Raw genomic sequence first — 22,907 nt, forward strand, 5'->3', positions numbered from 1 at the left:
CATATCTCAGTGATATTCTTCCTCAGTCATAACAACCTTCCCTCATTATCGAACTGAACAAAGAAATAACATGACGGGTGCCGTATACGGTGCAGGAAATGCTTACCCTTCCGGAGCACCTGATTTCATTCCTGGTTTTTAGTGGAGTTTGTGTTGTTTCCTACTAATTATTTGTAACTGTTGATGTAAATGTCTTTTGGTTTTATGAGTCTTTTGTTACTCCTTGGTTTTGATTGTTATTGTCTTATAAACAATACCTAATGGATGTGTTTACATGATTTAAGCTTATTATTACACTTGCATATATATATGATTGAATAACACGTGACAAGAAGGTTTCATATGAAATAAAATTTAAAAAATAAAATCCTCCCACCCGCTCCATTTTTTTCAAAAATTTGGATGAAAATCTACTAATTAATTTTAGTTGGCCTAAGTGGTATTGCATGATCATTGGCAGTAATAACTAATATTCCTAACTCTAAATCAAAGAAAAGTACTGTCACAACATTTCAGTCTTTGCTTTATTTTATAATGCAATGATAGGCTATTATCATGAAGATCTGGTTGATATACTTAATGCCCTTGACTAAAAAAAAAACACACTTTTTTGGCATAAAATCATTTAAAAAAAATCATATTGCTAAACATGTTGTTATTTTCCCCTATTACCCACAATTACACACACTTTCCTAGAACCCTGGATCCAACCCTTCAAATATACAATAAATATTGTTTTTCACTCTTACAATTGGAGATGTGAAACTTTCAAACATACAATATATTATCTACTGACTTAATTGACTTGGATACAAGTGAAAAATTCATCATTGTTTATAAATGACTATACAATGTACCGACTTTGTTTTAAATATGAGGCAATTTTCATTGTCAAGTCTATATGCAGTGTGCTCAATTAAGAAGTGTGAGGATAAAAAAGATATTCAGATAACACTAAATAAATGATCTATTTGTCACTATAATGATAATAATTACATGTAGTTGAACAGATATGTTATATATACAAAAAAAAGTGATGAATATTATTATGAACAACTGAGCACTTCTTTTATATCAATTCCTTAATAATTTACAACAGAAAATATACACATATGTTAAATTGACTGCATGAACTTTGTTTTAATTTTAAAAATTTGATGTTTACATGCATGCATACTGGTGGTTAAAATTTAATGTTTGAGGCAAGTAAAATCACCAATTAAAGGTAAAATGAATATAACTGAAGAATTAAAGGCATTCTTGGTGGCCTTCAGATGTTTTGTGCTTTTTGGTCAGGTTGTTGTCTCTTTGACACATTTCCCATTTCCATTTTCAATTCTATTATATAATGTGTCAAAAATATAACATTAGAGAGCCTAATCTTCTGTGACTTATATCATAAGGCTAGACAGAATTACCTGTCAGACCAAGCTAAAAGCTAGACTAGGTCAGTTATTAAATTATTAAAGTTAAAATGTCCCTTTTTTAACAGCTTCACTGTAGTCAACAATGATTTACATTTCAGGCAACATAATCTATTTCATATACAGAAAAGCTGTGATTCAATTCAGCAAAAACTTATGATTTCTAGCATGAGTTTTTCCCCTTTTCAAGATATTCTGTTTGACAGCTGCTATATTCAAAATCAATAGGGCTGAATAAATCAAACAAATTAAGACATAAATTATTCAACCCTGTCCTTAGCATTTTAGCACCTTAAGAAGAAATTTTGTTATGTGTTAAAGACATGATAGTTATAAATTAAAATACACTTCTACAATATATATAGTTTGTAATTCCAACATTGTATTATCTGAGAACACAATTTAACTTCATGTCATGAAAATCTGAGACCTTCTACAACCTGTCACATCCTTCATATATGTTCCTTCTAATTTTGTTTCCTCGAAGAAAATCATAAACACATATTAAGTAATATCATAAATCACCACAGACGAGTATGATTATAATGTCTCTGTGATATAGTCTGATGGTTTTGTACTTGTCCATTTACAGTCCAGTTATAATCTGTTCTGGTTCTCCATGATGGTGAATAGAGACTGCTTGGACTCGGGCTTTGCTTCTGTTGTATTTGTGGTAAACTGAAAAAATTAAAAAATAAAAGTTGTACATGAAGAACTAATGGAGATTCCAAAAGTCATTCTTAAAACTATCTAGATGCATGATTTTTTTTATTAGTTGTTAGTGGCTTTGAAATAGCTGTCAGTAACTGTGAGTTCTCTCAGATCTGTAATTAATGACTTTTTGTTGTACATCCACTCTGTATAGTATTTCTACTTGTATCCATCTGATGAGTTAAGCCTTTCATTTTTGTCAACTGATTTTTATAGTTTGTTGTTGTTGAACTGTTACACCACTGCAAGTCCCAGGTTAGGGGAGGAATGGTATCCCGCTAACATGATTACCCCTGCCACACACTGTATGTATGTGCCTGTACCAAGACAGGAGCCTGATATTTAGTGGTTGTCATTTGTTGATGTGTTACATATTTGTTTTTCAATCATTTTTTGTACATAAATTTGGCCATTAGTTTTCTGGTTTGAATTGTTTTACTTTTGTCATTTCCAGCCTTTTATAGCTGATTATGCAGTATCAATTTAGTTCATTGTTGGAGGCTTTACCGTGACCTATAGTTGTTAATTTCTGTGTCATTTGGTCTCTTGTTTTTTGGAGAGTTGTCTCATTGGCAATCATACCACATCTTTATTTTTATAGCAAATATGCCTATGGTATGCATACTTTTACATCCAATAATAGCATAGAAGGAAAAGTAGAAACAAAATAACTTCAATTATTTGAACAGATGCATATGCTTTGCTAAGCATTTTTTTAAAGATAACAAGAGCTGCAGAACGCCATAAGAAAAAGAAAATTTTTTGAAACTTACATTGAAACCTATAATCATGATGATTGATTGCCTATAATTTGTTTAACATACAGTGGCAAATATTACATACCTAATCATAATGAGAATTGACTAACAAATACTTAGGATGGTTCTGCAAGGTAGGTCAACCTAATGAAGGACAGGACAATGAGGGTATGATGGATAGACTTTACCTTGCAATGGCCCATCTTTGGAGTACAGAACAATCAGAGAGTTGTTGCAATGGTTCTTGAATGTGTATAGTATGTGGTGCTATAGGACAGGGTTTCGGAGGAATTGATTCTACAAGCTACTTTGATATGTACCAATTATGCTGCATCCTTGTTTTGCTATGGAAGAGCCCCAAAATCCTTCAGATCAAACTAATAGAGGAAAGGTGTATAATGGCATAATAGTGACTAACTATTCACTGACAGTTTTCATCATTTATGTAGATGTTGCAGATTTAATATGACTTTTTGACAAAAATATAAACTAGATAAACCCATGGAATTACAAATGAATGAAGAGAAACAAACATCACTTTTTCCATTCAATGCTACTTTTACGAATATATAAACCTACCTTCCAACAATTACATCTGGAGAATATTTTAAATGACCAGTACGACCTTGATAATCTTGATGTAAATTTAACTTGTCTTTATAGTTTGTCTGTGCACCATTCCTCTGTAGTAATGGAGGACTGTCTGGTCGACCAATATCATTGTAGTTCCTGTTAATAGCATGGTCATTGTTAGTTTTAGTCCTAGTGTTACTTGATGGCCGTTGAGTATTACTTGATGGCCTTGACCCAGGTGGTGTGTTACCATGACGACTGTATAAGTTTGCCCTAGCACCTAAAGCACGATCAGCAGCAGTGGTTAGCTGTTGCAAATCTAGTTGGGGGCTGTGAGAAAAATAACAAATGCATACCATTTACCAGTTGTTATAGATTATAAATGCTTAAGTCAGTCCACACATGTGTCAGAGTCAAAAACCCCATTACCAGAAATTAATATTATAATAATCATTTCTACGATGCAGTACAACCAACTTTTTAACAAAATTGATATTGACAAAGCACATAATTGTATAAAGCAATATAAGACATAGTGTCAAAAGTTTATTATTTACTGCTATATAGATGATAGTATATATTTTAATGAAATTAATGTTCAACAATTATCATTAGTAAACAATAAATAGTTCATTAACATTATAACTTTTTTTTTCATTTTCTTTTTTTATAATTTACATTTTCAGACCATTTTAAAGTATAATATTTTTTTGTAGTCAGTTTTAAGTAAGAGTAAAAACATATTACATTCAAAATTTTATTTTCAAATACAGTTTTATGACCACTTGCACATATTTCACTTCATTATGGACTAGTGCTAATTATATACCGGTACACATATTAATCAAAACATTAATAATAATACAAAAACATTGTGAGCACGCTCACATACCCCATGCCCACACTTGTCACTAGGCAAATAAAAGCTCACCGTATTCCTAAGTTCATGGAGTCAAAACTCCTACAAAAAGCAACTGATTCAAAATATCTTGTGGATACGCACATCAATATATTATGTCCTTATATCTACAAAGTTTCATTAAATTCTGTTGGGTGGTTTCAGAGGAGTTGTGATGACAAACTATTGTAGCAAAGACCAAGCAAACTTACTTTTTCAGTGAAACTAGTATTGACAGTTGTATTGCACATCACAGTTTACCAAGTTAAATGTTCTGTGCCAAATTGTTTCATTTATAAAAAAGAATGTGTCCAAAGTACATGGATGCCCCACTCACACTATCATTTTCTATGTTCAGTGGACCGTGAAATTAGAGTAAAAATCTAATTTGGCATTAAAATTAGAAAGATCATATCATAGGGAACATGTGAAATAAGTTTCAAGTTGATTAGATTTCAACTTCATCAAAAACTACCTTGACCAAAAACTTTTAACCTGAAACTTCATTATCATTGTCTATGTTCAGTAAACCACGCAATTGGGGTTAAAAAATCTAATTTGGCATTTAAATTAGAAAGATCATATCATAGGGAACATGTGTACTAAGTTTGAAGTTGATTGGACTTCAATTTCATCAAAAACTACCTTGACCAAAAACTTTAACCTGAAGCGGGACAAACGGATGAACGAACAGACAGACGCACTGACCAGAAAACATAATGCCCCTCTACAATCGTAGGTGGGGCATAAAAAAAAACCTGCCTCATTGTATAACTAGATGAGACACAATAGACTTATTTGCTGTTTAAAAAGGGCTGAATATGAGACCACAGGAACAGATAAATGAATATCAGTTAACCTTTGTGACCTTCTAATTTAAAATATAAAAACCAATATATGAACTTATGGTAATTAAGATATATATATATATATATATATATTTGATCTAGTCCATATAAGTATACTTACTTCAGTCTTTCATTGATGACATCATTATGCATCACCTGGCCTGACAATGGTCGATTGGCAAGATTCTGATCATTAACAGTTTGATGCTGAAAAATATAATGATATCTGTTACTAGGGTTACTGGGTTGCTTTTTATATCTTTTATTTTTTGAGAAATTAAAAATAATGCCATTATTGTTGATCATTGGTTTTTTGTAACTTGACAGCAATTTTAATAATAAATCCTTGACACAAAAATTACCTTTAAGGTAATCACTGGTCTCAGATTATTAAATGACAAACTTTACCACATACCATGCAATTGATAGGGTACCTCCTGATGATCATACACATTTGAAAGAGATAAATACCATGTGCGCTTAGATTTATTTCAAAACTTTAATAAAATCATCATGCTTAGGAATTGTGTTGAGAAATATAATAAAGTTAATGGCAGGGAATTAAAAAAATATATTGCAATGTTATCATTTGACTATGTTTTTTATTGATCAACACTGAATGTAAATTCAGCAATGATTTCAAATAAAAGACAAAATTCTGACATTGCCTAGCATTGTCAAAATGTATTCATATATTCAGTTTCTACCATTAATTGAGAACATCTGTATTACCTCATCATTTCTGGCAGGGTAAGTATTATTTGATGCTTTAGAGAATCGTCCTGATGGTGGACGGTCTCTTGTGTGCCAATTCTGTGCTGAATGGATACCATTAGGTCTTCGTATAATAACATCATCCTCGGGACTGTTCCTCCCTTGTCTGTAATTATCTGAAATAATATTCATCTGATGTTTATAAACAAAATTAATTCATATCATATAAGCTTATAACAATTTTTAATTGGTTGATTAGTGTTTAACTTCATTTTTAGCACTGTTGGTGGTGGCCAGTTTTTATTGGTGGAGGAAGAGTGCCTGAAAAAAAAACACTGACCTGTGCCAGGAAAACTCAATTCTTATCAATTAAGATTGGAGTTGAACAATTCTGTCACCTGCGTAAGTAGGAAATCACCACACAAATGTTGATAGGCTAGTGATACAGTATTTAATCTACTTAGACAACTTGGCAACCAAGGTCTCTTAAGTGTTTTTAAATTACATGACAGCAAATTTTCTAATACATAAAGTTGTACTGTTTATCACAAGAACGAAAATGGTCTTTTTGCAAATTCTGTAATTGAAATCCATTTGTAGGAGTTGTTTCCCTTACTAAGGAGAGATAATTTTGATGTACTACAGGGAAAGGGTTTAACTCTATGCAAAAGTTTTCAAATACATGTATCCTAATAATATTTGAATATTTGTTAAGCTTAAAACTTTTCATTCCAAGCTATTCAAAACTATTTTAGCTACTAAAAAGTGGTTAAAACACCTATATATCACTCACAACTTATCATGCATTTGCTTGGTTCAGAACCAGTCTACAATTATCATAGTGAAATATAAAGTATGATAACAGAATCAAACAGATAATTGGCAAATTAATACATGTAGACGGTACTTACAATGAGACCTAGGAGGATGAGCTGGAGGTTTACCATTACGTCGACCTTGCATATCTGTTCTACCATTAAAAAATCCTTCAAACACTACAAAATTGTTCACCTGCGTAACCACTGCCTTTAAATTGTAATGTTTGTTGAGAAAGCTACTAAATTTAAACGATGGCTTGTCAATAGCTAAATGTTTTGGATTAATGTTCTGTTCCTGAAAAAAGAAAACATTGTGAAAAAAAAATTAATATGTCATCTACATGTAATCTTTTATATCAGCATGTATTTGTATAGATCTAATAAAACTTTCTAGTTAAAAGAAACTTAACATGATCCATAGTAGGTAACACAAAACCTACATTAACTCACACACAGCTGTGTTATGAGTTTGTGATATCTTTGACCATAATTGTGTAACTTAATTTTATTCATGTATATCAAATAGTGTAAAAAAACTTGAGCAAACATATGGGTGAATAAGGTACATCTTAAATTTAAATAGGAAGTCACTTTGAAGTGACAAATGTTAAGATCATAAAATTTAATGGGAACTTGTACCATGTAACACATATTTTAAAGCTTGATTCCTTCCACTACAAAAACATAAAATAATTCAAGACTTAATGATTTGCCAGCTATTATTGATGGACTGTATTACAAATGCCTTACTTCTATTGTGATAGTAAATCAAACCAGTGTATTTGACACTTGGTTAATTTGAAATTCATATGAAGTAACACATACATTTAAATTGGCTATTAATATTATATTTGAAGTTAACAGAGTGTATTGATTCTTTATATAATAGGAATTCTCTCTACATTTTGTATTCACAACTGAATAGTTGAATGAAAACTATTTTAATTTCAATCAAGTTAATGTTTGATAAAAATAAATGTAGTTAGCTATCCAAAAGGAAGATAATAAATGTAATCTAACCTTTTAATCTCCATTGGTTTAAAAAGATATAATTTACTGTTTGTTTTTGAGATTATTTTTTTAATAAAACTTATTTACAGCAATTGCTTTTCCTGTTCTGAATGTTCTTGTATGTTCTATAAGTGCTACTGTTAGTCAACATATATATTATATAGATTGAAATGGAGAGTTGTGATCTTAAAACACTTTTTAACCCTGTAGCATATTCATGTCAACGACCACACTCAGTGGAACCTTGTAAGGGTTTCTTTTGTCAAATCTTAATTTTTTTGATTATTTTGATTTTATTCATTCGTTTTTCTTCTTCAGTGGACAATATGATATAGAGCTTAGCGCATTGTACAAACACATGTCTATTGTTGTATTTTGCAATTTAGGTGAATTTTTAGTTATTTGTGTTGTTTAGTTGTTGTCTTAGTGACATATACATATACCCATATTCCTCATTTTTATATTTAATATAAATTTCTACAATTAAGTTTGACGTGTAAGAGAATAAGACATCTGTAGTGTATGCACATGCCTGTTATTTTAAACTGGTGATATTATGGTATGTTTGTAAAACAAGAGTTTGTTTGTCATTTCTTAGCAATATAATATATATACTAATCTAACAATTTCAGTTTTAACATGTGATTTGCTTAGTCTTACAGTCAATAATAGACAACATACATGTAAGACAATAAAACTATTTATGATAAAAAAAAATTAAGCATAGCATACATATGGGATAATTTACCTTCAAAAAGTATTCAAATAACTTTTTGCCACAACCCATTCTCTGCCTTGATTCATGTACATAAAAGTCTAAAACACATACAGGTTCCATTTCATGTTGGCGTCCTAGACTATCGTACACAAACAATCTTTTAGGTCCTATCTTCAATATGCCTACTGCAGCACCCTTTCCACTACAATAAAAATCATTATTTTCCTTTGAATTTATTTGCAATAATTGATTATAATTGTTGATATCACAATGAACAGTTGACGATTTCATTGTGTCCTTAATTTTAATAAATTAATTTCCAAGATAAATATGTCCAACAAAAATATTTATATCTGTGAAACACCCCACTCATATATTTTGAATGTACATTAATTGCATTACAATATTTGAGTGAAACAAGAATGTGTCTTAGTGCATGGATGCCCCATCTACACTATCATTTGCTATGTTCAGTGGACCATGAAAATGGGATGAAATTTCTAATTTGGCATTAAAATTAGAAAGATCATATCATAGGGAACATGTATACTTAGTTTCAAGTTGATTGGACTTCAACTTCATCAAAAACTACTTTACCTCGATCAAAAACTTTAACCTGAAGCGGACAGACAGACAGACGGATGCACAGATCAGAAAACATAATGCCCATAAATGGGGCATAAAAATAGTTTTTGCATTAGATAAATTACCTGTTAGCTTCTGCATCTTTGATAACATACAATGTATGATCAGACAATTCCAACTTTCTTGCTAAAGTAATAGGTCCATGTAAGCCTTGTGCCTGAAATATGAAAAAAATAAAAATAGCAGCTGATTTCAATAACAGAACATTTAGAGTCACACTGCAACTTTCTTGATTTATTGTTCCTAAAAAAACATGTACCATGCAAAACTTAAACAGTTGCTTTACTTGACAATAACACAGCTGTGTAATGCCAATACAATACATGTACATCTAAAGCTGTCCCAGCAATCTATATGGCCAAGGTAAAGTAAATGTCATAACTCTGGCTTAAACAACAGCAGTTTGTGCCCAATTGTTTATTGACACTTCTGTGTTATATTTTTTCTAACATGTCTAAGGTCAGCAAATCAAAATGATCTAAATGACTTGATATCATATCAGAAGTTTATCATTTTAAGCTTGCTTAATGTACAAAAATGTACTAAGTATTTTTCTAAATGTTATTCAAAACCAATTTTCTTCTTTTACTGGCACTTTTGTTATCTTTTATTTGATCATCAAAGATGTAAGTCCTAAATCTGTACTGATTTTTATATAAATACATTATAATACATTTTTTCATGCACTATTCACTATTCCCATTCAACATTATCAGTTTTTTTCCTACTCTAAATGTAACTCATAAAAACAAGGAATTATTTGAATTTGGAATAATTAAGAATTCTGGACAATAGATTATAAATATATATGAAAACTAACCTACATGTGTAACTATGGAGGGTTAACAATGGGCAAGGGCTATGGTTCAAGTTTCTTTTGCTAATATTTCAGTATGAACTAAACACCCCCCCCCCTCCCCCACTCCTAATTGTGTTATTTTTTTTCATCATACATTTCTTATCAATTTTCCAGAAATCAAAATTATAACAGATCCCAAACAAATGAAATAATTTCTTGTTAAAGGTATATCTTTTTGTTTTTAGTCAATTAAGGAATTTTTTATTTTAATGGTAGTTCTTTGTAAAATTTAATCAATTTCGTTTTCTATATTAAAAATCTTATTGACCCAAATCATAACTTTTCATAAGGTTGTTAGTCTGAAACCCGCGTGTGGCAGGTGCGTTTGATACCAAACTTAGTTGACTAGTGTTGTCATTCTCTTGTGGAAGGTCAGTTGTTCTCTCTTGGAACATGCCTTCCACCAACAATATAATTTGTCTGTGAAGATATACCCAATAAAGCAGGAAAAATGGTTAAAAACACCAACAATGAATTCACCAAACACATTTATTTAAAATTTTGATTAAGAATAATAAATTTCCAAACCAGAAAAAAATAAATGATGCTGTAATTAATCCTATGTAAAATGAATCCTTGGTGTTAACTTACTCTAGCAGAAGCTTCTCCCATTCGGTCAATAACTTGGTGCAGTTGCTTCCGTAATGTGGCATAATCATAGCTGGAAGAAAGAAAGAAACAAACTGTAAGAATTTATCTTCAAACTTGACTTTTGTCAAGACTATTGAAACTAAAAAAAATCAAAATAATAGATGATACATAAATTTGCGTATATAAATTAGCAAACAATTAACATAAAAAAATTTATTTTGCTTGACTTAAGAAATTAAACATGTTAAAGGTAAACAGATAAGAATATTTATTTTTGGAAATCTATGACTATTGATCCTAGAATTTGTGACAGTCTTCAATTATTCACATCATACATGTGCAACAACTCTATTGTGGCATAAACTATTTCGAGGCATGAAGACATTTTCTATTTTGAAGTCAACATTTTACTGGAATGTCTTCTACTGGCTGACAAATTGCAATAAGGTGTATTCATCTTTGAAAAGATCTGTATCTGTTAGCAAATTGAACAAGCCATGATGTGTGTCTCTGACTGGAAATGATAGACATGTTAGATGTTGTTTCTGCTTTGTACGAATCTCATTCTGATGAGTTCTGCTCTTTTCAATTGAATTTATAGTTTGTTCTTAAGTTGTACTGTTAAACTACTGTACATGCTGTCCCAGGTTAGGGGAGCCGAGGGTTGGCACTTTCAAACATGTAAAGACCCACCACATTTTTTATGTGTCTGTCACATTAGTCAGGAGCCCAAAGTTCAGTGGTTGTCAAATTTTTTGCTACATGTATAAATGAGGCTGATAGATTTTTTATATGTCAGGACCTTTCCTAGCTAACTATGCAGTTAAAATTTTTCTCATTGTTGAAGTCCATAAGGTTGCTATAATACACCTTATCGCTATTTGTCCACCATTACTGCATATCACACAGGTTCCCATAAAATTTTGATGTCATAAAACAAAATATCTGATGCCACAATGGAAAAGTGATAATTGTGTATGACGTCATTTTGCTTACACCTCCACATTTACTTGAATTTTCAGTTTGATGGAAGTATATAGTCGTCTTAAACACCAATCATGACTCTGAGATGCTATTAATGAATGATTTATATTTTAGTTGAGATCTGGTTTAGTAAGGGTTTATCATGGATACAACGTCATCAAACTAATGGTTCTTACTGAGACTCAGCAACACAAACATTGTTACATGAAATATATTAGAAAGTGTACAAATTGAAGTTCTCCATTGGCAATCACACCATTGTGCACATACAGTTAACCTTCATCATTCATCACCTTTTCAAATTCATATGGGGACTTCAGTAGAAAAATCAATAAAAAAATTTTTTTTAAAAAATCGGGAATATTTTCCCGAAATTTTCATTGTACTAATGAACTCAAAATCGTTCAATTTTTTTGATGTCATGTTTTGAATTCCCGCATCTGCGCAGAAATCTACAATGTACTTCCTTTTTCCTGTCTCGTTTGTATGAAACTTTGAGTAAAATATATATTTATCAGTCTAGTAGAAAAAAGGAAGGAACGCAATACCAATTTCATTTTTAATAATTCCTTGATATGAAAAAACATTACCTGATGATAGGGTATCTTTGTTTACATTGCATATGATGTCATAACTAAAATCCCTAACAATAGAACCAAAATCGGAAACGTTACAGTACATTGTATTTCCGTTTCTTTTTTTTAACAAATATTTAAGTTACAAAAAAATACTTCATACAGACTTCGTCCCCATTTACAGGTAAAGCCTGCCTCATATTATTATCACAACGAATTGCAATAAACATAAGAAGAAATAAATAAATTACCAGTACCACTTGCACTATAAGAGGGGCCTGATGGGGGGGTCTCATCACGATTCACGAGTTGATTTTTTTGTCAATCACGAGTCACAGAAAATAAATTTCCATGATCACGGATCACGAAAATATAAAAAGAGTATCACCAATCAATCTCGATAATAGAGATTCAGAAGCTGGTTGTTTGGTGCAATTAAGTTACAATCAAATACATTACTGGCTCATTACTTGTTTACATGTTGAATTCTCCCAGGTTCTAAATCAAATCGTTAAAAACAGTCACATTCTGACTTCTTTTATTGTATAATAATAATATTTCATAGAAATGTTTTACTGGCGTAAATACCACGGAACCACATCTGTGTTTTATCTTGAGGCTAAACTAAGAGATTATAAAGTATATATATTTATTTTGTCAATAAAATTTACTGCTGAGCCTGATTGTTCTCCCACTCCTGCTGGTTGTCCCTTGAAGAAAACTAAGACATTCTGGGGTGTCAATAACATTGTCCGTTTCTTCAGTGTAGTCCACATCTGATTCTGAATCATATTCAGAAACTTGATCATAGTCCGTGTTACCTTCTTCAGCTATTGAAGGAAATGTGATTTTTTCACTTGTGGTACTGTAAGTTGCATTTTTGTACATATTAAGTGGTAATGTGCCAGTGTTGTACATTGTCGTTTGCTGTCGTACTGATCTTTGTCGAACACACTTTCCGAAGTCCTGGGCCCACTCACGCATTTCTCGTTCCTGGTCCTTTGACAGCAGGGCTTTTGGTTTCAAGTGCTCCATAGCACTCAGGGACGACAATGGCATGCCATTTTCAGGAATAGGGTAATAAGAGGAGGGATGCGTAAAGTAGTAGGCAGCCCACAGGACACTCCTTTTTATTCCCTCATACACCGTATTGCTTAAAATCCGGGCATGTTCTAACATAGTTGGTAATTGGCATTTGAAATGTCCAAGAGCATGTAAGTTTTCAACGCATACAGTGAGACAAGACAACATGTTAATGGGAATTGACGAATTAATTGACGTTATTTGACTTTGCAAATAACTCAGTTCACTATGGATCATGTCTACGGACTTCAAAGTTTTCGATGATATGGTTCCATCTGCATGGCCCATTAAGTTGTCTGTCTGTGTCTAGAATAACTTGAACGCTTCGTACAGTTTCATGGAGATAGTCCGATAAATAGGATTTTTGTTTTAATCTCAGAAAGGGCCGTTTACGAACATGACTCAAGTATACATGTATATATATCCCGGGGGGGAGGGGGGTACTGACAATCATTTTGGGTATAACTGTGCCGAAAGCGCTTGCAAAATTATACCCTGTTCTAACAGAAAAAAGTTGAAAAACATACCCTGTTCTAGACATGCTCAGAAAATGTATACCCTGTTCTAGACCCCCTCAGTAAAAATGTATAACCTGTTCTACACAGGCTCAGATAATGAATTTTTCCACAGGAATCTTGAAATTTTATTGAAAATTTCTCACACCCATTTTTCACGTTTAAGGGATAAAATTTCAGATTCCTGTGCCTTTTCTAACTAGCTAAAATACGTGTCAGGAATATGTGAACCTGTTCTGGACTATTATGTTAAAAAACAGACCTGGTTCTAACCAGCAGGTCATGAAAAACAGACCCCGTTCTAACCAGCAGGGCGTGAAAAAGGGACCCCGTTTTGCGGCACACTCATACCACTAAAATTATAGGAAGTGGCCCCCCCCCCGGGATATATATATGGCATATAACATATATTTATATATTTAATATAGATATTCATAGATGTGGCAGGGTCAGATAAACAGTGGGGTCGGATCAACTGGGGCCGGCGGATGGACTAAGGGCTGAAACGACCTTATAAATAAATACATAGCAGTGACATTTTTTAATACCTTGTAAACTACACCCTTTTTCTATTTCGGGAAGCTCCAACTCCCATGTCGCCTGCGTGGAAATGCCGTATGTTTTGACACCTTCTTTGGTCTTCTCCAATCTACTTATTTTCACTTCCACTTCTTTGCCCAAACCTCTTTGGAGAGCTTCCTCCACAAGTCCGGTCTGTTCTTTTAAAATTGAACAAAAAGTTCTGAAAACGTTCACATCCGTTTTTTTAACACTGACCCTCTTTCTCTCTTTTCCTCCAATAAATTTATTTTCCTGTCCAAAACAGGTTGGATCTACATAAAATATCACAACCTCGACAATGTTATTGCTTTGGCTCTCAGCCATGGGGGCTGCCATAGCTTGCACTAATAAATGACCTAATTGCACTTTTAAAACTATCGCGCCACTTCAACTTTTTAAGCCAAGATAGACAACTCAATGGAACTCTTTATTTCCGTAATGAAAAAAAAAATCACGAGAACGAAAAATATGTCTCAATCACGAAGAACGAACATAAAATTCCAATGAAAACGATTCACGAACAATGGTTTCATCACGAATCACGAAAAATAAATCTGTAGAAAAACGGATCACGATAGCGAAAATGCGCCGATCACGAAGAACGAAAATAACCCATCAGCCCCCTCCTATAAGATAACAGGTGGTTGTCAACCAAATCCTTACCCATTTGCATTCTTCCTATACGGTGTAACTTTGTGATCTAATTTTGTTACTGTATCTTTAAATAAATAATTGATATTAAAATCAAATTCCATCTTTCTTCTTAAGTTCAACAGCAAGCAGTATAGCTAACAAAGTTAGTAACTAACTCTCTAAAAAATATTCATTATCCGCCATGTTTTGGTATCCGCCAAACATTGCAGTATCGCAGTGAATGTATCAATTCATTAGTAATATATAAACAATGTTATGCTTTGAAAAGGAAATAAGATATATAAAAAATGATTAATAAGCAATTCTTACGTTTTCTGATTATCTCTAAAAAATCAACGACAAATTCACTGCTAAAAGGGGAGCTAACTAGAAATTGCGCAATAACAGACGATTTTTTTTCTCTCCACTAACTCAAGAACTTTTATGCTATAAAATACTTGAGTCTATAAATATGCCTAGAAAAAAGCCTTACAGTGGAAAACAAAAGAAGTTACAGCTACAGGAGAAGAGAAAAAGGAAACAAAACAGTAAATGGCATTTAATTTACAGAATTGACAGATTATGATCCAACATTATTATAACTATTAAATGTAACCGGAGAGCACGAATTTCATTACAAAATTGCTTGTCTCCACCGGGACTCGGATCTCCTGTAGTTGGTGATCGCAATACTGGTATACCAGTATTGTCGACAATACTGGTATAAAAATTTTGTACCAGTATTGTATTCCAGTATTGTACCAGTATTGTGTTTTTTTTTTAAATAAACAATACATATAGGTAATTATATTATTAAAGGTGTCACATATATATATGCATAATGATATCAACATATGACATAACAATTTTATATAGAATGATTGTATGTTTAACTGATGATGCCATTGTTGATACACTGTGATTGTAATCAAAGAAACTAATTTATTATTTAACTTTTAAATCTTCCGATGTTTTTTTTCTTTTAAACTGTTAAAAGGGAACCATACTATCTCAGCATTTTAACAAACTCTTTACTTTCTTCCCTGTTTTCTTCCAGCTCTCTTTTTCCAAGACTCATATATTTAAGTGAATTTAATGCTGTTATAGCTTCTGTATCATCAGCATTTATATTGTTTTTTTCTTCTTCAGATGGCATTTCTGCAACCCCCACTTCCCATATTGATATTTAGGTATTCAGTCTGTTGACTTCCTCTTACGCTTACTAGATTACAAGCTTGTTTAGCATGTTTAGATAGCACCTGTACGGCTCTCTTACTGTAGGAGTGCTTGTCTAATACATGTATTAATTATTATTAATTAACTACACTGTTATTGGACTTAATATGATGAAAACTGCCTATGCAATATAATGTGTAAACTAGGCCAATACAGAATAACTCGGCCAATACAGATTTTTTTCTGTATTGGCCGAGTTATTCTATATTGGCCGAGTTGACACAAGTGCAGGAATTCGGAACGTCTCTAGATTTTACATCGAAAGTCACGATAAACACAAACTGAAAGTAAACAGTTGTTTTGAAGACGCAGTTGTCATTTAGTGATCTTAAACATGCTGAAAATGTCAGAATGGCATACATTTCAGGCTAAAGACGGTTACATTCATTTAAAAGGTATTTTGAAAGCAGACAATAGAACTATTTCAGGTTTGGGGAACGAGTAGATTATCACAAAAGTTCATTTCTTGACGACCTCATAATTTCACGATTGTACACATCGATTTTAAATTAGTTTCTGCATAACACATGCAATGGCAGTACCTTTCCAATTACTATTTATGTGTTGCGTCTAAATTTAAGTTGTAACACTTTATAGTGACTGAAAAGGGTAGAAAAATTCATCAGATGAGAAAATGCTGAAGACACCTGGAAACAGCACCAGATCATTATGTATTGCATCTAATACAAAGAAACAAACTGAGATTTGGATAGTTCCACTTCAAGGTAAAAATATTTATCTCTTGAAATGATAATAAAAAAATATTGTAACACTGTAGTTAATTAATAAAGATATTATTACGTGTATTTCTGTATTGGCCTTGTTATTGGTCCTCGGCCAGCTGTATTGGCCTTCGGCTTCGCCTCAGGCCAATACAGCAAGCCTCGGACCAATAACAAGGCCAATACAGAAATACTTACGTAATAATATCATAGTATTTGAGTATGTATCTGCTACAAATTGTATTGCCCATGGTTCTGAGTCAACTGCTTTAACTACCCTTAACATTTATGTAGACAAACTAGTTAATTTGATTATAATCAGGTTTCCCTATTAGCAACTTTTTAGCTCACCTGGCCTAAAAGGCCAAGTGAGCTTTTCTCATCACTTGGCGTCCGGCGTCCGTCGTCGTCCGTCGTCCGTCGTCGTCCGTCGTCGTTGTTAACTTTTACAAAAATCTTCTCCTCTGCAACTACTGGGCCAAATTAAACCAAACTTGGCCACAATCATCATTGGGGTATCTAGTTTTAAAAATGTGTCCGGTGACCCGGCCAACCATCCAAGATGGCCACCATGGCTAAAAATAGAACATAGGGGTAAAATGCAGTTTTTGGCTTATAACTCAAAAACCAAAGCATTTAGAGCAAATCTGACATGGGGTAGAATTGTTAAACAGGTGAAGATCTATCTGCCCTGAAATTTTCAGATGAATCGGATAACCCGTTGTTGGGTTGCTGCCCCTGAATTAGTAATTTTAAGGAAATTTTGCTCTTTTTGGTTATTATCTTGAATATTATTATAGATAGAGATAAACAGTAAACAGCAATAATGTTCAGCAAAGTAAGATTTACAAATAAGTCAACATGACTGAAATGGTCAGTTGACCCCTTTAGGAGTTATTGCCCTTTATAGTCAATTTTTAACCATTTTTCGTAAATCTTAGTAATATTTTACAAAAATCTTCTCCTCTGAAACTACTGGGCCAAATTAATCCAAACTTGACCAAAATCATCTTTTGGGTTAGTAGTTTGAAAAATGTGTCCGGTGACCCGGCCATCAAACCAAGATGGCCGCCATGGCTAAAATATAACATGGGGTAAAATGCAGTTTTTGGCTTATAACTCAAAACCCAAAGCATTTAGAACAAATCTGACATGGGGTAAAATTGTTTATCAGTTCAAGATCTATCTGCCCTGAAATTTTCAGATGAATCGGACAACCCGTTGTTGGGTTGCTTGCCCTGAATTAGTAATTTTAAGGAAATTTTGCTCTTTTTGGTTATTATCTTGAATATTATTATAGATAGAGATAAACTATAAACAGCAATAATGTTCAGCAAAGTAAGATTTACAAATAAGTCAACAAGACTGAAATGGTCAGTTGACCCCTTTAGGAGTTATTGCCCTTTATAGTCAATTTTGAACCATTTTTCGTAAATCTTAGTAATCTTTTACAAAAATCTTCTCCTCTGAAACTACTGGGCCAAATTAATCCAAACTTGGCCACAATCATCTTTTGGGTTAGTAGTTTGAAAAATGTGTCCGGTGACCCGGCCATCCAACCAAGATGGCCGCCATGGCTAAAAATAGAACATGGGGTAAAATGCAGTTTTTGGCTTATAACTCAAAACCCAAAGCATTTAGAGCAAATCTGACATGGGGTAAAATTGTTTATCAGGTCAACATTTATCTGCTCTGAAATTTTTAGATGAATCGGACAACCAGTTGTTGGGTTGCTGACCCTGAATTGTTAGTTTTAAGGAAATTTTGCTGTTTTTGGTCATTATCTTGAATATTATTATTGATAGAGATAAACTGTAAACAACAATAATGTTCAGCAAAGTAAGATTTACAAATAAGTCAACATGACCGAAATGGTCAATTGACCCCCTTAGGAGTTATTGTTCTTTATAGTCAATTTTTAACAATTTTCATAAAATTTGTAAATTTTTACTAACATTTTCCACTGAAACTAATGGGTCAAGTTCATTATAGATAGAGATAATTTTAAGCAGCAAGAATGTTCAGTAAAGTAAGATCTAGATGTACAAACACATCACCATCACCAAAACACAATTTTGTCATGAATCCATCTGCTTCCTTTAATATTCACATAGACCAAGGTGAGCGACACAGGCTCTTTAGAGCCTCTAGTTTATGATTAATGGATATTGAGAAAGATTTATAAGAAATTGAAGACCAACAAATACATATGATCTTAGTATACATGTATTAAAATATCTGTAAAAAAAATATACGATGGCATACATGTAAATGCTGAATTTACAGTGTCATAGTGTAATAATTTGCTTGAATTTATTAAAATTAATAATAACCATGATAACTCAGATAATAAAATTACGCTTTTTTCTTTTTTTTTAATTTTTTTATCTCAATTGAATTAATTAAAAAATATAGAAATGTGATAAAATCATTAGCAATTATTTATATAATTAAAAATTGTTTGAATAATATGAGTTAATTACAATAATCTTTTGTTTATTTGCACAAGTATAGTAATTATATATCATGATTATTTTTACTGGTTTTTAATTGATTTCACAATTATCCTCTATAATCTTTTTGAGTCAATAATCTCCCTTTGAACTTCAATATATCTAATTTTGCTTAAAATTCATTTTTCATTACACACCTTAAAAGTATAAAGTACAATCAACAGTTACTATACAACTACAATACTGGTATATAAGTAATGTCAAGGCCGTAGCATCCATTGAGGCAAGTGAGGCAAATGCCTCACTAAAAAAATGACCAAGTATGGTATTGATGTTTAAAAAAATTCATTTATATATCCAAATAATGAGTGATGACCAAAACTAATCCTAAAAGACGTGGATGGACAACTATCTACTTTGCGTCCTTAGACCATGTTTGTACCGAGATGGAGAGACGTTTTCCACATGACCAACGTCAGATGATGTTAGACCAAAACTTGGTTCCATCAAAATTGGCAAATCTTAATGATACCATACAAGACGTTTCAAGTTTATTCCCCGGATCTGCCAGATGTAAATACATGGGAACAAGAAGTAAACAAAGTGGAAGGTTAAATTTTCTGACATCCCGAAAGCCAAATTACCAGGAACACTCAAATCTTCTTTGAAACAGACACATCAAGACTTTTATCCAAATATCAGACGGATATTTGTGCTACTGTTGACAATGCCTGTCACCCGATGAGCGTTTGTTGTGAAAGATCCTTTCCAGGACTCAGTAGACTGAAGACGTGGGAAAGGTCCACAATGAGTGAGGAACGCCTTTGTGGTCTGGCAATGCTTCACACTCACAAGGACAAGGATGTTTCACGGGAGGATATTCTACTAAGATTCAATAGAACTGGACACAGACGGATTGGAAAGCTGACATTTGACTAGAAGATTTCACTTAAATGAAATATAGCCCTTATAAATGTGTGAAATTTTGATTTTTGGAAGAAACAGTTTAATGACCACAAGTCTTGTCTTTATTTTATTTATCTTTTTTCTCTGACAGTTTTTATACGACCGCAAAAATTGAAAATTTTTTGGTCGTATATTGGTATGACGTTGGCGTCGTCGTCGTCGTCGTCGTCCGAATACTTTTAGTTTTCGCACTCTAACTTTAGTAAAAGTGAATAGAAATCTATGAAATTTAAACACAAGGTTTATGACCACAAAAGGAAGGTTTGGATTGATTTTGGGAGTTTTGGTTCCAACAGTTTAGGAATTAGGGGCCAAAAAAGGGCCCAAATAAGCATTATTCTTGGTTTTCGCACAATAACTTTAGTATAAGTAAATAGAAATCAATGAAATTTAAACACAAGGTTTATGACCACAAAAGGAAGGTTGAGATTGATTTTGGGAGTTGAGGTCCCAACAGTTTAGGAATTAGGGGCCAAAAAGGGGCCCAAATAAGCATTATTCTTGGTTTTCGCACCATAACTTTAGTATAAGTAAATAGAAATCTATGAAATTTAAACACAAGGTTTATGACCATAAAAAGAAGGTTGGCTTTGATTTTGGGAGTTTTGGTCCCAACAGTTTAGGAATAAGGGGTCCAAAGGGTCCAAAATTGAACTTTGTTTAATTTCATCAAAAATTGAATAATTGGGGTTCTTTGATATGCCGAATCTAACTGTATGTAGATTCTTAATTTTTGGTCCCGTTTTCAAATTGGTCTACATTAAGGTCCAAAGGGTCCAAAATTAAGCTTTGATTTCAACAAAAATTGAATCCTTGGGGTTCTTTGATATGCTGAATCTAAAAATGTACTTAGATTTTTGATTATTGAGTTTTCAAGTTGGTCCAAATCGGGGTCCAAAATTAAACTTTGTTTGATTTCATCAAAAATTGAATAATTGGGGTTCTTTGATATGCCAAATCTAACTGTGTATGTAGATTCTTAAGTTTTGGTCCCGTTTTCAAATTGGTCTACATTAAAGTCCAAAGGGTCCAAAATTAAACTAAGTTTGATTTTAACAAAAATTGAATTCTTGGGCTTTTTTGATATGCTGAATCTAAACATGTACTTAGATTTTTGATTATAGGCCCAGTTTTCAAGTTGGTTCAAATCAGGATCCAAAATTATTATATAAAGTATTGTGCAATTACAAGTAATTTTCAATTGCACAGTATTCAGCAATAGCAAGAAATCTTCAATTGCACAGTATTGTGCAATAGCAAGAAATTTTCAATTGCCACTATTGCGCAATAGCAAGAAATCTTCAATTGCACAGTATTGTGCAATAGCAAATATTTTCAATTGCACAGTATTGGGCAATATCATGAAATATCTAATTGCACAATATTGTGCAATAGCAAGAAATTTTCAATTGGAGTTATCTTTCTTTGTCCAGAAGAGTAGTTGAATCAACTTAAATCATTGTTTTATACAATATACAATGTATATTCACTTTTACTACCAACCGATAAATTAAAACAATCTTTACCATTCAGTGATAACAAGCACTTTATTTTACATTTTAATATTTTATGATGTGTTTAAATGAGTAGTTATTGTTGCAAACTCCATTAGAAATTTGAATTGAGATCAGTTTTAGAAAAAGGGAAAGGGGGGATGTGAAGAAAAAAAATGGGGGGGGGGGGGGGGAAATTTTTCTTATTTCAGATTTCATAAATAAAAAGAAAATTTCTTCAAACATTTTTTCAACAGCATAGTGAATTGCTCAAAGGCAAAAAAAAATATTTTAAGTTCATTAGACCACATTCATTCTGTGTCAGAAACCTATGCTGTGTCAACTATTTAATCACAATCCAAATTTAGATCTGAATCCAGCTTGAATGTTGTGTCCATACTTGCCCCAACCGTTCAGGTTTCAACCTCTGCGGTCGTATGAAGCTGCGCCCTGCGGAGCATCTGGTTTTTATTTGCCATAATCGCCGATAATATCTACATATGACATAAAAATGCACATAACCGTGCATTTGAAAACAGTACCACATTTATAATTTACCAGATAAAGAGGTTCCAATTTATTCATTTTACACATAAGTAACCCCCCCCCCCAAGAAAAAAAAATGTTTTATCACTTTTATGGCACATGAAACCCATATGATCGATATCCCTAATATAGGCCCAGGAAACGCCCAGATAGCAGGATTTTGCACCATTTACCCCAGAGCTTCTGGGGACCTTGTGCGGCCCCCAGACCCCCTGCCAAATTTTTTTCGCCTTGCTCCTCTCCGCGAAAGGATCTTGCCTCACTATTTAAAAGACCCTAGCTACGGCCTTGAATGTACCAGTATACATATGAAAATTCATCTTGCATACATTTTTTCAATTAACCATCTCATTTTTATACGACCGCAAAAATTGAAAATTTTTTGGTCGTAAATTGGTATGATGTTGGCGTCTGCGTCTGCGTCGTCATCGTCGTCGTCGTCCGAATACTTTTAGTTTTCGCACTCTAACTTTAGTAAAAGTGAATAGAAAGCTATGAAATTTTGACACAAGGTTTATGACCACAAAATGAAGGTTGGGATTGATTTTGGGAGTTTTGGTTCCAACAGTTTA

The 22,907-nt window shown here is 32.7% G+C and overlaps 2 protein-coding genes across 4 annotated transcripts in view; one reads left to right on the forward strand and one right to left on the reverse strand.

The window, feature by feature from the left end:
- Nucleotides 1–439: 439 nt before the first annotated feature.
- On the reverse strand, nt 440–15,139 carry LOC143064533 (alpha-tubulin N-acetyltransferase 1-like). Of its 3 annotated transcripts, XM_076237420.1 has the most exons (10): nt 14,950–15,139; nt 10,569–10,638; nt 9,184–9,275; nt 8,504–8,675; nt 6,838–7,039; nt 5,945–6,102; nt 5,334–5,419; nt 4,398–4,427; nt 3,473–3,622; nt 440–2,102 (listed from the first exon to the last, which is right to left on the reverse strand). In XM_076237420.1, exons 1-10 carry the CDS (start codon nt 15,039–15,041, stop codon nt 1,946–1,948), a joined length of 1,209 nt encoding a protein of 402 aa, XP_076093535.1. In that variant the 5' UTR covers nt 15,042–15,139; the 3' UTR covers nt 440–1,945. The 3 variants fall into 3 exon arrangements, with proteins under 3 accessions (XP_076093535.1, XP_076093536.1, XP_076093534.1); XM_076237421.1 differs by lacking the exon at nt 4,398–4,427; XM_076237419.1 differs by lacking the exon at nt 4,398–4,427 and having other exon boundaries at nt 3,473–3,796.
- A 162-nt stretch (nt 15,140–15,301) lies between these two features.
- The window catches only part of LOC143064532 (guanine nucleotide-binding protein-like 1), a 32,428-nt gene continuing 24,822 nt past the window's right edge, over nt 15,302–22,907 (forward strand). Inside the window, exon 1 of the mRNA XM_076237418.1 lies at nt 15,302–15,467. Coding sequence (XP_076093533.1) covers nt 15,392–15,467 — 76 coding nt within the window. The 5' untranslated portion in view covers nt 15,302–15,391. The remainder of the gene's footprint in view (nt 15,468–22,907) is intronic.

Source organism: Mytilus galloprovincialis, chromosome 2 (genome assembly GCF_965363235.1).
Source record: "Mytilus galloprovincialis chromosome 2, xbMytGall1.hap1.1, whole genome shotgun sequence".
Classification (NCBI taxonomy): Eukaryota; Metazoa; Mollusca; class Bivalvia; order Mytilida; family Mytilidae; genus Mytilus; species Mytilus galloprovincialis.